We start from the raw sequence: 14,414 nt of genomic DNA, 5'->3' as shown, positions 1-14,414 counted from the left end.
CACGTTCAATACCAGATGGTGTAGGCCAATACTATACACAACGAAACAAAGATCAATGCAAACAAACTGGACCGTATAAAATGGCATCTTTCCAAAAATAAGTCCAAAGTAATAGTGGCATATATTGCAAGTTTCAAAATGATTTGCAAAACGTTAGGTGAATGTATTGACATATATTCTAGCACCAATAGCTCGAGGCAGTAAAGCGGTAACGTAGTACGACGTTCTAGCAAGAATTTGTGTTTCGACAGCTCAGAGGTGTAGTCGAACATTGCAATTGTTTGAGGTTCATATTCTTCTTCCGTTAAATCTAAATGATCTGTCTCGTTTTCTTTTTCGTATTCTAAATCCTCTTCCTCCTCCTCTTCTTCTTCTTCTTCTTGAAATGAATCTTCTCTCGTTGGTTGATTACCCGCGCGCCGTGGTAAATATAAGGTAAGCTTTTCTGAATCTGAAAGCAGAGGATTGCGCTGGTTTATATCTTCTTCTTGGGCTAGACTTGACTTGATAAATCTTTTCCACTTCATCTCATTTAGAAAAGCAAGAACCTCTTTTGAATTCAATCTTGAGATTTCCTCGCCACTAGCGGTGATATCAGAGTTGCCCTTGATCATCTCATAAATCAACCACTTGAAGTCGGACATAAGATTGTCCATCAATCTTTTTCGCTTAGTCAAGGCTGTTTCAAACCATGATCCAAATGATTCATATGAGATAGTTCTATACCAATCCTGAATCTTTTCCCTGGAAACCTCAGGGTCAGTTTCACCTCGGAGTGAGTCTGCAAATGGTAAGGTACCAACGCACAAGTAACAAAGTATCAATCCCAAGGAATATATATCGCTGTCATATGAAAACTCGTTGATGAATCGGCTGTCGTCAGAACATAACCACAACTCTGGCGCTGTGAACTCCAATGTTCCCGTGTTACCTTCCCTCTCTTCTGCCTTATGCAAACCTGTATTCTTGTGCTTGTCTGTGAATTTCCCTTCTCCAAAATCAGATACTAGGATTTTGGGCAACTCAAATACTTTTTCCTCAAACTGCTCAATTGTATCAAACGATTCTGGTACATCATCCACAGAGTATTGCACGTCAGCTAAACAGTTGGATGGCTTTAAGTCACGATGCAAGATACCATTTTTGTGCAAGTAGTTCACTCCATTTGCGATATCGTGAAAGAACTTCCAGATCTCAAAATTAGAAAGCCACTTACGCTTCTCTTCTTCTTCATCCTCCTTACCCAGTCTCTGCAACTTCCGTCGTCTCTTTTCCAACTTGATTTTTTCGGAATAACTCAAGTTCTCCTCTATAGGAAAATTCTTTTCAATGATTCCTTCTAGATGGCCCCCATCACAGTATTGTTGTAGTATGAACATATAGGGAACCTTTTGAGAGCCCGTAGTATTTGTACAATCGGTTTGAAGAAAGAAAGAGCTCAGGTCTTCCAAGTCACCCAATTCCAACCATACGTGATTGTACCGAATCAAGTTGTTCTCGCTAACACTTTTTGCCGATAATTCATATAGTATTAGGACTTCGTTCAACATTTGTTCCAAATGCTCAAATTTGTTTCCTATACTTATTCTTTTGACGGCATAGGTCCCCAAAGCGATATCATTAAATACGTGCTCGACTTTATAAACCTGTGCACGTGCTCCAGAGCCCAAAGGATTGGAACCTATTTTGTTAAAAAATCTGTTAAAATAGCCTTGATTGAATATTCCTGCTGGGATTCCTGTGGTGTTCGTCTTCAGTCGCTCTTTGTTAGAGTGGGGAATTTGGGCAAGTAATTTGAAATAGTCTGTGCGCATGAACGGTTTGGAAAAGCCTCCTGTGGAATCGTTTAGGTGGGTTGTGTTGGAAATGGGTGGCTTTGTCCCAACCGAACTACGACGCCTTGAGTCCCTGTTGTCAAATTCGTTCCAAGTAAATCCGCAACTGGGACACTTTCTAATATCTGCATGATCTGCAAAGGAGGGAAACCGTTTGTTGCTAAACCCATTTGCTGATGCCCCAGTGCTAAAATAGGAGCCCCTATTCTCCTGAGCTAAAGTTGAAAGTAACTGAATAGAATTCTCTTTGGTATCGTGAAGAATAAGAACGCCATCATCGGGGTTGTGGTACAATATATCGTTGTTCGGGTTATACGGAACTATTGACATAGGGCTCAGTTTATTTTTGAATCTAGCAGCAGTACCCCTGATGAATCAAAAAGAATTGGCGTTAAATTGTAATTGTGAGCTGGTGGCTAACTGAGTGAGTTGATTGACAATTGCTTTGAGTTTCGTAAAAGCAGTGTGTTTTTGACACAAAATATTCAGTGCGGCTCGTGACTGGTATATTAGAGATCTGGGGTATAAAACTCTACTTTCAACACTATCTACTATACCATATTCGAGTGCTTGAATCTAGCGAATAATACCTAATGCATTTTTAGTATTACTGCAAGCCTCGTAATTTGACCATGAACTGCAACAAGCTGGATTCTAATTCATACTTCTGTTCAGGGCTGAGCTCGTTCAAGTCCTGGTTAGATTTTTTTGTGAGGAGCTTGACTAGCTCCGGAGCACTTAACAGCGAAGCGGAAGTTGATTCTTCAACTCTGGTGTCCCTCAGTTGTTGTATTGTTGCGTTGATATTATCTGGAGCAATTGGGGCAGTCTTTATGGGTGTCCTCTCGTGTATGTTCTGAATGACAGTCAACTCTGTTGATGGGAACAACTCTGATTGATGGCATCTGCTAGGTTCCTCTTTCATCTCTCCGTCGACCAAATTTTCTATTGCCATACTATTCCTTGGTTTCTCTCTTTCAAAGACCTTATCCCCTCTCACCGACTCCGCAGACTCAATCATAATTAGTTCTCTCTTTTCCTGATTAGTTTCAGCACCAACTTTCAGTGGCATCGGAGAACATTTGGCTAGTTCTAAAGAATGTCCCACAGTTTCAACAGTATCTGACATATCGATATCCTCATTTGAATCGCCTTGTTCATATGTTGGAATAGAAGGTGGGCAAATTACTTCCCTTCTTAAATCATCTTTCCGCAATTGCAACTCCCTGCTGCACAATGGTAAATGAGTTAAATCCATCATCTTCCCCAAAAAGCCGATATCCATACGTAGATACTTGTTACAACCAGCACCCAAAATGTCAATGAGTAGGTAGTCATTGCCCTCCTGCTTGCTTTTAAACATAAGATACCCTTCTAATAACAGGCAGCATTGGGCAAGCGACGCATTGTCAAGTTTAATGACCAAATCAAAAAGGTTTCCACTAAGCAAAAACATCTCACTAGCAAAATCATTCTTGGTTACAAATTCCAAGGTCGGAATCAATGCACTCTCGAGGCGACGTGAAATGACTCCTGCCACGAAATGGTGTATCGATTTAGAAGGTGCATTTCGCAATAATAGAAGTACATAGTCACCAACATTGCAACTCCACTCATCGATATGCAACAACGACAAGCATCTGCAAATCTCATCTGAATTGGGAATTGAAACAATAGATTGTATCACTTTCTTCACAAAGACCTCATAATTACTGTTGGCATACTTGCAAATGATGCCGTAGAATTGCAAATCAATTGTATTCGCATCAATCTTAGACTTGTTCAAAACCTCGGTAAAAATTTGAAGTGTGTCATTGGGCACTGATGTTGAGCTTAAAGTGTCGGCGATAAATATGAGGGCCTTTGTTTGAGACAATGATTGTAGAATTAGTCGTAATATGGTACTTCTTCCTTCAATGGGTAGTGGATTTGAACTCTCGATGACTGGCATGTACACATTCACCTCGCAATCGAACCCCTCCCGCCCAAGATCCCGATTAACCAAGTAGTAGGGGTTAAACGTATCATGCATGGCAACGATAACTCTCACAAGTGTCTCAGAAGTCATGGCTTGTTTTTGGAATAGCTTTTTCAATAACAATGAGAGATTGTCAATTAAGTCATAGGTAGTTGCTGTTGGTTTTTGCTCCTTCTTCACGACCAACTTCAATTTGGCCAAGAACGTAGTGAAGAGGCTCAATTTCTGCTCAAATTTGATTGTGTCCAATTGGAAAACGAAAAACATGCTTTGCATCACTCTATCAAAATGGGAGTGTGCATACCTTGCTGGTAGCGGGTTGACTTCCATCAAAGTAATTGGATCATTCGACAAGATTCTGAGGTCGTTAAATTGCTTCTCGGGATTTGACAATGAAGACTTGAGCATTGTTGTCAAAAGTTCCAAACCCAACTGATTCGCATATGAGCCAGATTCTCTTTTGAAATAAAAATTTCCAAAGGTTGGTTGGATTATCCTGTCCCAAAATAAAGGCAAGTACTTGGACCACAGCTTTAAAATAGCTGGACTAAGGATGACATATAAATGGCCTAGGAAAATATTGTGAAGGGTTTCAATTACATCTTTTGATAAGCCTTCTATAGGAAAGCTATTAAAGACGTACATCAAGAGCTTCACCTTTGACTTCAATGCTTGCGTTACTGCCGCCAGTTTTCCTGTTCCAGAAGTCAGTGTCTGGGTGGAGTCGATGCTTTTGCGGAAGCTTTCTAAGCCATTTCTGCATAATATGAAACAAATTGCTCGCCAACAGGATAAAGCAATCGGACTAGCTTGAGGAGTCGAGCTAAAGCAGCACATTGGTACCTTAAGCCATACATTTAAATCAGTCCATTTATCAAAAGATTCCAGGCCCGCTAAAAGAGTCAACCCCATCCACATGTCCATGGCTAGCTTTTGCTGATCAGCGCTTATCAACTCTTCTAGTTTGCAGACAACAAACTCAATTAGTCTCACATTTTGTAATCGTAGCTGACTCAAGTAGCCGGGAAATTCCTGATCAGACGTAAATGACGGAGCGTCAGCAGCTATCGGGGACGACAATTTATTTATCACGTACGAGTGTACAGTACTATCATCTAAAAAGCATTTTGCAGCTTCCAACAAACAGTGCACACCCACTCCAAAACTTTTCATGTACACCGGGTGAACCATATTGCATAAATTTAGAAGCACTGGTTCAAACCATTGAGCAATGTTTTTAGCCATAAACTCAGGAAAATTCAAAATGTAATTCCTTAAACAGGAAAACCTCTCTGTTACCAAAGATGAACTTGGAAAATTATTCATCCTAAGCACTGCTATAAGCAATTTTTCGAGAATCTCGTGATTGCAAAACAAGGCGCGTCTGCGACCGGGATTCAACTTGCAATCCTTGATTATAGACAAGTAAGGAGAAACGAGCGCTTTGGAAATGTTCGGATTGATAAGCATGGTGCATGCATGATCATATATCCAATACGCATCTTCATTTGCTATAAAGTTGTTTAACCCGGCATCTGACATGAAAAGATTGAGTAGCTTCAAAGCTTGAGTTACAATGCGGATTTTGAACGGGTTGCCTTTCGTGGGGGATACGTTCTCCTTATCAGCTTCTGGATTGAATATCACTTCTTCAATTTCATCAATATCTTTGATGATTTGTTTCAATATCGGGAGGCTCTTGGACTGCTTGGTTGAACTTTCGCTACCAGCAGGACCTGAGTCAAGAAATAACCCAATCAATGTGGTGGATGGATTGGATTTGAATATGCTATTCAATGTGGCATAAACTTCGAACCTTCTTTTAAAACCAGAGTCACCCAAAACCGCCAAGCATCCTTCTACAAGCATGGGTAACCCTTCAGACCCAGGTTCTAGCTGAATGATTGTCCCTGGTAACCAAAATTCTGCGCTCTTGGGGCTGTTCGATTTTGAATGGGTGGATTCGCCCCAAAGCAGAGTGTTGTTTGGATCTAAAAGTTCATTCATTGAATTGACATCACAAGGTTTTAGAATCGATCGGATGGGTGTATTTCCCCTTTCTGGTGTGCTTGGCAAGTCCGAAATCAAGTCATCAGAAAACAAGACACATTTTCTCTTTTTGGGAGTGCGCTTGGGCTTTGTTGGGGTCGTATCCTGAAGATTGCTGACTTGTCTTATTGGAGACGAATTTAGCTCCAAATTCGGTGACTTTTCACGTACCACTTCACCCTTTGATGAAGAAATAGATTTGCTTTTCTTGTTCGTTCGCCTCTTTACGCCTATTGGCAGGCTATTTTGCTTCTTTGGGGAATTGGCTCGACCTTTTGAATTTCGAGTTGATCTTCGAACAGGGGCCATTTTCTAATTTAAGACCTGTGCTGGCTTTCACGATAGTTGTGGTAGTGGTCGAGATGGCTAGAAGATCGTGTATAACGCCAAAATAAAAAAGAAAATCACCACGCGCTAATATTTTGAACGCGTTCGTTTACTTATAAATACCCTTCCCAACAAGATTTTTTGCAAATGCGGCTCATATTTCAAAATTAAGATTTGAATGTGTACTACTGTTTCACCAAAACTCGGAGCTAATACATTTTACTCAACCTTCAATTATTTCTTATTTAACTAGCGAGGGGAAAGATATTCAAATAAAAAAGAGAGACTCTTTTGCTCCATTTTCCGCAAGCTAGAGATGTATTAAAGTTATACATTTCTTTTCCATCTAAGCAATTTCCAAGAATAAGAAGACTTCTTGTCCCTCAACTCGTCATTGCTTCCACTTTCTAGCTCCTTTTCAACACTGCTAAGTTCCTCTGTTGCCTTTTCGGAGTCAAATTTGGCAGCTTGTTCTAGTTTTTCTAATCCCCTTTCTGTTCGCATTTTCTTTGACACTTGGGGGGTTACATAAGTGTTGAAGCTCCTCTTGTTCTTATACGGATACAAATTTTTGAACGCGTCCTCCCTGGCCGCAAGTATTTCAGGTTTCAAGATTTTGTCAACAAAAAAGCCTTCATTTTTCTCATCCTTGCCATGAAGCAACCACTTCCACCAAATCTTTTCATCAAGACTCAAGTGTATAAACAAAAACAGCAACGAAGGGTCGATCTTCTTTAATACTGTAGATAGCTCAGTTTTGATTTCCGTGTACTTCTTGACGGCGCCGATGGGTGGAAAATCTTCGGTGATGTGTTTGGTTGTTGTTGGTGCACCAATGCTTTCCATGAACTCGCTTTTGCTACTAGGGGTGAGTTCAACGTAAAATACAGACAAAATATAAATCATCAAAAGATACTGCATTCTCACCTTTGAAATTTCCATTCGATGGTATAGAAACTTGTAATCTGTGTTCTGACTCTGTTCTGACTTTGATTCCTTTCCAAAATTGGATTCAAGGTAAGATTCGGGCACGTATTCGCGGTGGAGATACTTTTGGTGCAAATATTCCTTCTCTGGCTCACTTTTTGGCTCCAAGAAGCTAAATTGTTCAGGGAGAGGATTCTTTTTTCTAAACCGCAATTCCTCTTCAACTAATTGTCCGTAAACTCTGTATAGCTTTTCTGTCATCTTGGTAAAGTTCATTACATTGCTCTTTCTAAGATAATATAATGGGTCGTTGAACATTTTCTGTATTTCCAAGACATCGCTTATAAACACGTCTTTGGTTTCTATGTGAGGGGGGATTACATTGTGGGTGTGAAAGTACTTGTTAAGACCAGTGTTGTCGTCAATCGCAAGTAACTCGGTCATAAACATTCGCACTCGGAATTGAAATCTATCATTAATGGTATCCTTCATCGTAGAATCGGTTTGAATTCCCGTTATCAGAGTATTATATCTGTCAGTTAACGAATTCCCAAGCAGAAGAATTGAAATTCTCTCGGCAAAGCTATTTTCAAATAATTGGCTTTGAATTATTGGTAATCTTGACTCCACATAAGACCAAAAACATTCAACCTTATTGGTTGAGATTGAGAAAAGCTGATTCAGGACGACCTCCAAGCAATAGTAAAATGATAATTTCGTGGAACGGTCCACCTCGAGTGCTAACCACAATAAATAGTCCAATGTGAGTGCAAGTTTACCTATTAGGTGGCTGTTTTCACTCTTAATGTGTTCTTCGATGAGGGACAATAACACTTTTTGAAAGCTTGTATTTAAAAGAGTTTCTTTTAGTTTCGAGGATACAGTTTCATTAAACTTTTCAATTTCTGCTTCACTGAGATCGTCTGGCTCCTCAAACTTGAACTGGGCTTCGTCAAGGCTCAATTGATCGATTGTCGCATCTTTGTAACTTGTAAATGCGTTTGCATAATAATCCTCACCATATGCGTCAAACTCTTTACCAATAACAGTATTTATAAGCTCCACGAGTTGTGTTCTCTTTGAACTCAAAATCTCATCCATTGTGTCGTGATAATTAGCCGCCACTTGCTAAAGTCGTTAATGCTGAGTGAGGTCAAATAAAAAACTTTGAAAACAAAAGAAGAAAAAAATAGAATGATTATAAGCTTCACTCAGTGCGAAGGCACAATGAGCGACAATAGTTTAATGTAAAACAAACCCACATTCAGTATAGCAAACCCATGTTACTGATCCAAGCACTACGAACATCATGGAGGCCGCTTAGAAATTTTAATCAAGTTTTCCCTCGTCTTTGTTCAAATTCCACGGACATCCAGAAATCAAAAGAATGGCTACAAACATTTGATAGCTCGCAAATTCCAAGACACTTGTTCACGATTTCATACAGCAGATCGTCAGGGCCCGGTGGACAAAAAGTCAATAAAACTTCCTCAAAAGCTACTGTTGCTCTAGAAGAAGGTGAATGGTTGCGAAGTAGCACTTGTTACTGGATACCGACCCCTGTACGGCAGCAACTTCGAGAGAAACCAATTCGCTATGAAACAAAATCGCGCGGGCTTTTGATCCAGTGTGATACCACTCGGAGCAGGGACCAAAATACTGAGGAATGTTTTTCGAGGCTTTTGGAAGAAATCAAGTCCAAAGTCTACTTCCCAGGTGAAGTCAAAGAAGAAGACAAGGCTAAATGGGCCCAATTGGAAGAAGACTTCAAAGAGCGGAAAAAGTTCAATAAAAAGAAGCAATCTGATAAGAAACGCAACAGGGTTAAAAAGTTTGATCTATAAAATCGTCTAAATACTTGATAAAACCTTGGTTGCATCTGACACATCAACGGATGTGTTATCTGGTTCAATAAAAGCTTCCTTGATTTTACCATCTTCAATTAACAAGGCGTACCTCTTTGACCTCTCATTTCCAAATACTTTGGTGGCGTCAAAGAGCAACCCGAGCTCTCTTGAAAACTCTCCTGTGCTGTCTGCCAAGAAACGAACTTCATCTCCGTTACTCAGTAAACCTTCTCCCCATGCCTTGGTCACAAAGGGATCGTTGACGGCGATTACGAAAATATTATTGATTCCTTTATTTTTGAACTCGTCTGCATTCTTTACATATCCCGGAATGTGCTTTTGCGAGCACCCAGGACTAAATGCACCTGGCACTCCCACAAGTAAAGATTTACCCTTGCCGGTTTCTTTTGCCAAATTCACGTCATTTCCAGGTGACCCTTCAAAAACATTGGTTGCTGGAATTGCATCACCAATAGCGGCATAAAATCTGAGTGATTGCCTAAAATTTAATACTGCAGATTGCCTGAATATAGGTTTGAGAAGGTGTTGCATAGTTGTCTGGTGAAATTTCGATATAAGAAGAAGAGAGGGTAAATTGTAAATTGCTGTGGAACAAAAGCTCCCCCTTTTTAAAGTGCGACTCAACGTCAACGCCGCACTTTACCTAATTGAGAACATCTTTTTTTATCTGACGAAATTTTTGCTTGAAAGAGACCACACTGTACAAGAATGGCTGCCATCGCTTCTCAAATGAGCCAAGAGCAGATTACAAGAGACGATGCATTGAAGTTGTATACAAGTGCTCTCAATTTTAATGTGATTAGTCGCTATGATCCTGCAATTATTCAATTAGTGTGTCACACATCACATTGTGTGCTCTACAAATTCAACGAGGAGTCAGAAGAGTGGATCAAGACTGATTATCAAGGTGCTTTAGCGTTGTATGAGAGAAGCACTAGTAGTGATTCAGAGCAAGAATTATCTTCCGATTCCCAACTACAGCAGGCATTCAAGTATGGTATCATTATATTAAACCGTTCAAATCCTGAATGCTTTTCATTGGGCATTCTACCCGGTTCAGAGATGGAAGTTGAACTCAACGACAATTTGATAATTATTCGAAGTCTTTCGGGGGAAATTTACGGCTTGTGGCTATTTAGCGAGGAGGAGAGAGAATCATTGTTCAAGACGATACAATACTTAGTTTGAGACTGCTTAGATGACGTAGTTTAGTTGGGATTATTGCACAGTTTATATAGTGTAAGTATTTTTCCAATATAGCATGCCAAATACTAACTTTTACAACAACATTAAGGTTGATACAACTTTATTTTATAATAATGGACAATACTCTAATGGAAACCAATGTTATAATGACTTTTTAGACTTTTTTGTCGCAATTGTGTGTTAAAAAGTTGCAAATAATATTAAAATTAAGTGCACTAGTAGAAACATTCGACTCCATACAACGTTTGAAAAATCCTTAAAAGTGTAGTAATGTCAAGCTAGTGATTGCATAGAAGAACCGAGTTGACATCATTTCAAACCTACAATGAATCTCGAACTTTTTTAAGACAAGAACCATGGCGGTGAGAGGGTTAGCTACTGTATGAAACGAAGTCAAAAAAGCGCCACTAAAACAACTATACAATATATGGTATATAGATCTTTCTGTTCAATTTTTTGTAATCGTCACCAAACTTCTGCAAATACCAATTGTGTTTTTGCACTGCCCAGATCACCATTTGTCCAGTTCCAGTGATGAAAAAGAACCAAGCAGACCAATGTCCCACTAACAAAGAAAATGTAAGCCAGCCTAAAGACTCAAAAAAGTAATGAGGACAATCTACTAAATTGAAACCGTAGCCAAAAGGGATTGCGTATTTTTTGTTATCTCCACCACTCCTTATATCGGCTAATATCCTGTGGGCTTTGAGATTGGAAAGTTCAGCAAATGCCCAAACGGCAAACAATGTGTAGTTGAGCCAGATAGGTAAGTCATTAACACGAAACAAGTAACCCGAGTTCTTCAGATAGGAGCTTGGGGGTGCGTAAAGAAAGTAGGGAAGAAAAATTGCAGCTGTTCCCCAATAATGAGCCAAGCTTTTAGAAGCATGAAATACGGGTGTGGAAGCTTTCGAACTCCTGTGAACAAATAAACACTCGTATTCTCTCTTGAAAAAATGGATAATAACCATCCAAAAGGCAAATGTTTGCGTCTGGGTATGTGTGAATGGTTCCCTTCCATAAATCCGTTGAAAATAAAAGAACAAAGGGTGGAAAAGAATTGGACCAAAGTACTCTATTAAAGCCATTGCGTTAGTAGAAATTTACAGACCTTTGTCTTTGATATATAGTTGAACTTTGTCTGTTGTTGAGGGAATACCGTTGTCAATAAAGCTTTTATCAACGTTGAGCGGCTTGTATTTTCCGCTTTTCAAAATTGACAATTCAAGTCGGTTTTCCTTGAGGTTGTAAAATGAACTGAGCTCCTTTGCGAAAAGGCCAACTTTCGTATCAAGATCAATTGTATTTATTTTAGATGATTTTAATGAGCCACCAGATGAAGATTTCACTTCAATTTATGCCATTTTCGTAGTGGACTACGTCAAAACGTTTCAGAAACTCACGGGATTTTCTTTTGGGAAAGCGGATAATAAATTGCTTTCACGGGTGCTTTCCGAGAAAAAAAACGCAAAATAATATATAGTAGTGCCGCCAAATTAAAGCGACACATTTTGTCGTCAAGAGATATAGCTTAGATCGTGTATATAGGAGTGTGAGAGGTATAGAACAAGAGTCCCATCAAGGACACTAACAATACTGGAACGGTTAGTAGGTGGAAATACCGTAGAGCCATCGGGACTAACGTCACTAAATGGGGCATGTAGCGATACGCTCTATGGCGTAGCTTGTAGTTCACGGCAGCAAGTTGCCAAAAAGGAAAAGCGCCAACCATACATATAACACCAGTGCAAGCAACTTCCAGCTAAACAAATTATTCACAAGTGCTTATTACCACAATTGTGATCACTGTTAAGCGCAATCTAACTTGAAGGTAAAAGGGAGTCACGTGCGTCCATTGCTGGAAGAAGGGAAAAACAAAAAAAAATAATGCTCACAATAAATGGTGTGCAAAGTTGGAGAGGAGCCAAAGTTGAAACATTGTTGTGCTAGTTGATGCTAATTCAAAAAATATGACCAATTCTGAAGTCTCTAATGGCAGTGGGCCAACTCTAACTGCCAATAGGGGTGCTCCACATTCGAACCAGATTCATGCTGTACAACTGCAACATCAACATCAACATCAACAGCAACATCAACAACAGCAACAGCAACAGCTGCTAAAGCAAAAGATTGGTCTTCGTAATTATCACTTTGCATCTACTAGTGAAGAAATACTACGGAAATACACAAAATACCCTGCATCATTAAGTTTGCATATCTTCGACAACCACTATCGATTCAATAACTCACAGGATTCACAAATCATACCCAAGACTTCTCCTATGATAAAAACTTTTATGAGCCATGTGTTAAAGGAGGAGATTCCTGTTGAATTGAGTGAGTTGTTGAAGGACTTTTCGATCAAGTCCTATGATGGTTGTCTCATTTTGCAGGTATATGACCATCGAAATATGATTAAAACTTCAACTTACAGAGCAAATGCATCGCCATCAAAGGATGCAAAGCAGTCTCCGGCAATTGTGTCAAAACCAAGGACTTATAGGATATTGCTTAAACCCACACCACTTTCACTCTATTACGATCTATTGTATCACACCGATTCTGCGTTGACAAAATTTACTGACACTTTATCGTTGCAGATGGAGTCCGAAATTTTAGCCTTGACTAATCGGGAGTTAGATCTTTCTGTTAAGGTGAACCCCTACCAATATGATTACTTGAAGCCTGATACCAATGAAATGGGTAAACAGGAAATGGGTTATCCACATAGGGCTGGGGTTAATGTTCCTCCCCGCAAAATTCACCAAGATGAATTGGTTTTGCACAAGTCTTCCGAGTATGAAGAGTTAATGTTGTTGTTGTCAAACACCACCAGGCGTTTTGAGGATACGCAGGATAAAAAGCTAGTTGTAGTGCCACAAACAATGCCGAGTACCTCAAGCACTCTGTCAATTGCTACTCCCCCCACGAAATCTGGAAGCAAGGAAAGCTCTGTTGGTGCTGAATCCAAGGCTAAAAAGGGTGACAAAGGTCCAAGTTCATCTGCCATTTCTGCGTCTGTTGCTATATCACTGAATCCCGTCAGAACAACTGGTCAGTTTATGCGATTAAGATTGATTGAGGAGATCCGTAAAAAGCGGGAAATCGAAAAGAACCAACAAGAAGCAAAGATACATGCGCAAGCTAATTCTGTACAAAACGATATGGTTCCACTGAGTGGTACTGCTCCGCTTCCGCCTGATCCCTCCGTAGCTACGGCGAACAGTTTAAGTCACCCTCTTACTGAAGCTCAGATTGGTGATAAAAGACAACAGCAAATGTTGCAACAAACCGGAAAACGTGCCAGAAAGGATACAAAGCAGAGCCCTGCATCGGGTCCAATTATGCGTGCTGCTGGTCCAACAGTGCCACAAGGTCTACTGGGATCTCAAATACCCTTTATTCCCTCAAACCCCAATTCACAAATGCTGTCGATGAATAATACCCCTTTGATGGGAAATCAAGGTGTGCCGCAACAGCCAAACATTAGTCAAGCACCGACACCACAACAAATCCCAAGAGGACCTCCTAACATGGGACAGGCTGTCTTGCCGCAGCAAAATCCCTCACAACCTCAATCCGCAGTTGGACCTCAGAACATGCAGCAATCACCGCCACCACATTTGCAACGTGCTCCTAACCAACCATCTTTGCAACAGCAGCAACATCAACAAATTTTCCAAGGCTCGTTGACACCAGAAGAGCAACAAGTTTATAAACAAATTCAGCAAAAAATGAATGCATTGGCTATGATGAGCCAAACTGGTGTGGCTCCCAACGGCCAGCAATTGACACCACAGCATAAACAGCAAGCGATGCAACAAGTTAAGGTTTTGCAACAACAACTATTGCAAAAGTTCCCTGTTTATTTCCAAAGGTTGAAACAGTTTCAGCTTTATCAAAAGCAAAAGCAATTACAGCAGCAGAGGGCTTCTGCGACTGGTGGTAGTGGAAGCCCTAACTTGAATGGACAATATAGTAACAACATGATGCAGTCCCAACAATCAGCGCAGCAGCAGCACTTTGCTAACCAGCTTTCTCAAGGCGCTGTACCTTCAATTGCAAACCCTCAACCGCTAAACTCCGGCGTCACTGCTCAGCCTGCTGTTGCAGAGCCTAAGAAAAAAAGAGTGTACAAGAAGAAAGCAGCAAAGTGAGCCGTCCATTGTGATACACTTTAAGGTCTCTTTATCGGTATGCCATTTGGCAAATTCACCTCCTAGA

General features: G+C 40.2%; 7 protein-coding genes across 7 annotated transcripts; 3 read left to right on the top strand and 4 right to left on the bottom strand. All coding sequences in view use genetic code 12, as the record gives it.

Annotated features, from left to right (window-relative positions):
* Positions 1-5: 5 nt before the first annotated feature.
* Positions 6-2,165, bottom strand: CANMA_001827 (protein kinase; the record flags this gene model as incomplete). Its single annotated transcript, XM_051813834.1, has 1 exon — positions 6-2,165. The coding sequence occupies one exon, from the start codon at positions 2,163-2,165 to the stop codon at positions 6-8; it is 2,160 nt and encodes a 719-aa protein (XP_051672586.1).
* A 277-nt stretch (positions 2,166-2,442) lies between these two features.
* CANMA_001826 (DNA-binding protein) lies at positions 2,443-6,171 on the bottom strand (the record flags this gene model as incomplete). The annotated part of the gene is made up of 1 exon (XM_051813833.1): positions 2,443-6,171. The coding sequence occupies one exon, from the start codon at positions 6,169-6,171 to the stop codon at positions 2,443-2,445; it is 3,729 nt and encodes a 1,242-aa protein (XP_051672585.1).
* A 345-nt stretch (positions 6,172-6,516) lies between these two features.
* On the bottom strand, positions 6,517-8,217 carry CANMA_001825 (uncharacterized protein; the record flags this gene model as incomplete). The annotated part of the gene is made up of 1 exon (XM_051813832.1): positions 6,517-8,217. One exon carries the CDS (start codon positions 8,215-8,217, stop codon positions 6,517-6,519), a length of 1,701 nt encoding a protein of 566 aa, XP_051672584.1.
* A 179-nt stretch (positions 8,218-8,396) lies between these two features.
* CANMA_001824 (uncharacterized protein) lies at positions 8,397-8,960 on the top strand (the record flags this gene model as incomplete). Its single annotated transcript, XM_051813831.1, has 1 exon — positions 8,397-8,960. One exon carries the CDS (start codon positions 8,397-8,399, stop codon positions 8,958-8,960), a length of 564 nt encoding a protein of 187 aa, XP_051672583.1.
* Positions 8,961-8,966: 6 nt separating this feature from the next.
* TRP99 (Trp99p) lies at positions 8,967-9,515 on the bottom strand (the record flags this gene model as incomplete). The annotated part of the gene is made up of 1 exon (XM_051813830.1): positions 8,967-9,515. The coding sequence occupies one exon, from the start codon at positions 9,513-9,515 to the stop codon at positions 8,967-8,969; it is 549 nt and encodes a 182-aa protein (XP_051672582.1).
* A 177-nt stretch (positions 9,516-9,692) lies between these two features.
* CANMA_001822 (uncharacterized protein) lies at positions 9,693-10,172 on the top strand (the record flags this gene model as incomplete). The annotated part of the gene is made up of 1 exon (XM_051813829.1): positions 9,693-10,172. One exon carries the CDS (start codon positions 9,693-9,695, stop codon positions 10,170-10,172), a length of 480 nt encoding a protein of 159 aa, XP_051672581.1.
* Positions 10,173-12,160: 1,988 nt separating this feature from the next.
* Positions 12,161-14,347, top strand: SPT20 (Spt20p; the record flags this gene model as incomplete). The annotated part of the gene is made up of 1 exon (XM_051813828.1): positions 12,161-14,347. The coding sequence occupies one exon, from the start codon at positions 12,161-12,163 to the stop codon at positions 14,345-14,347; it is 2,187 nt and encodes a 728-aa protein (XP_051672580.1).
* Positions 14,348-14,414: the final 67 nt, after the last annotated feature.

The sequence above is a fragment of the Candida margitis genome, assembly GCF_024628925.1.
Source record: "Candida margitis strain CBS 14175 chromosome Unknown scaffold23, whole genome shotgun sequence".
Classification (NCBI taxonomy): Eukaryota; Fungi; Ascomycota; class Pichiomycetes; order Serinales; family Debaryomycetaceae; genus Lodderomyces; species Lodderomyces margitis.
This window is presented reverse-complemented; position numbering and strand designations above follow the sequence as displayed.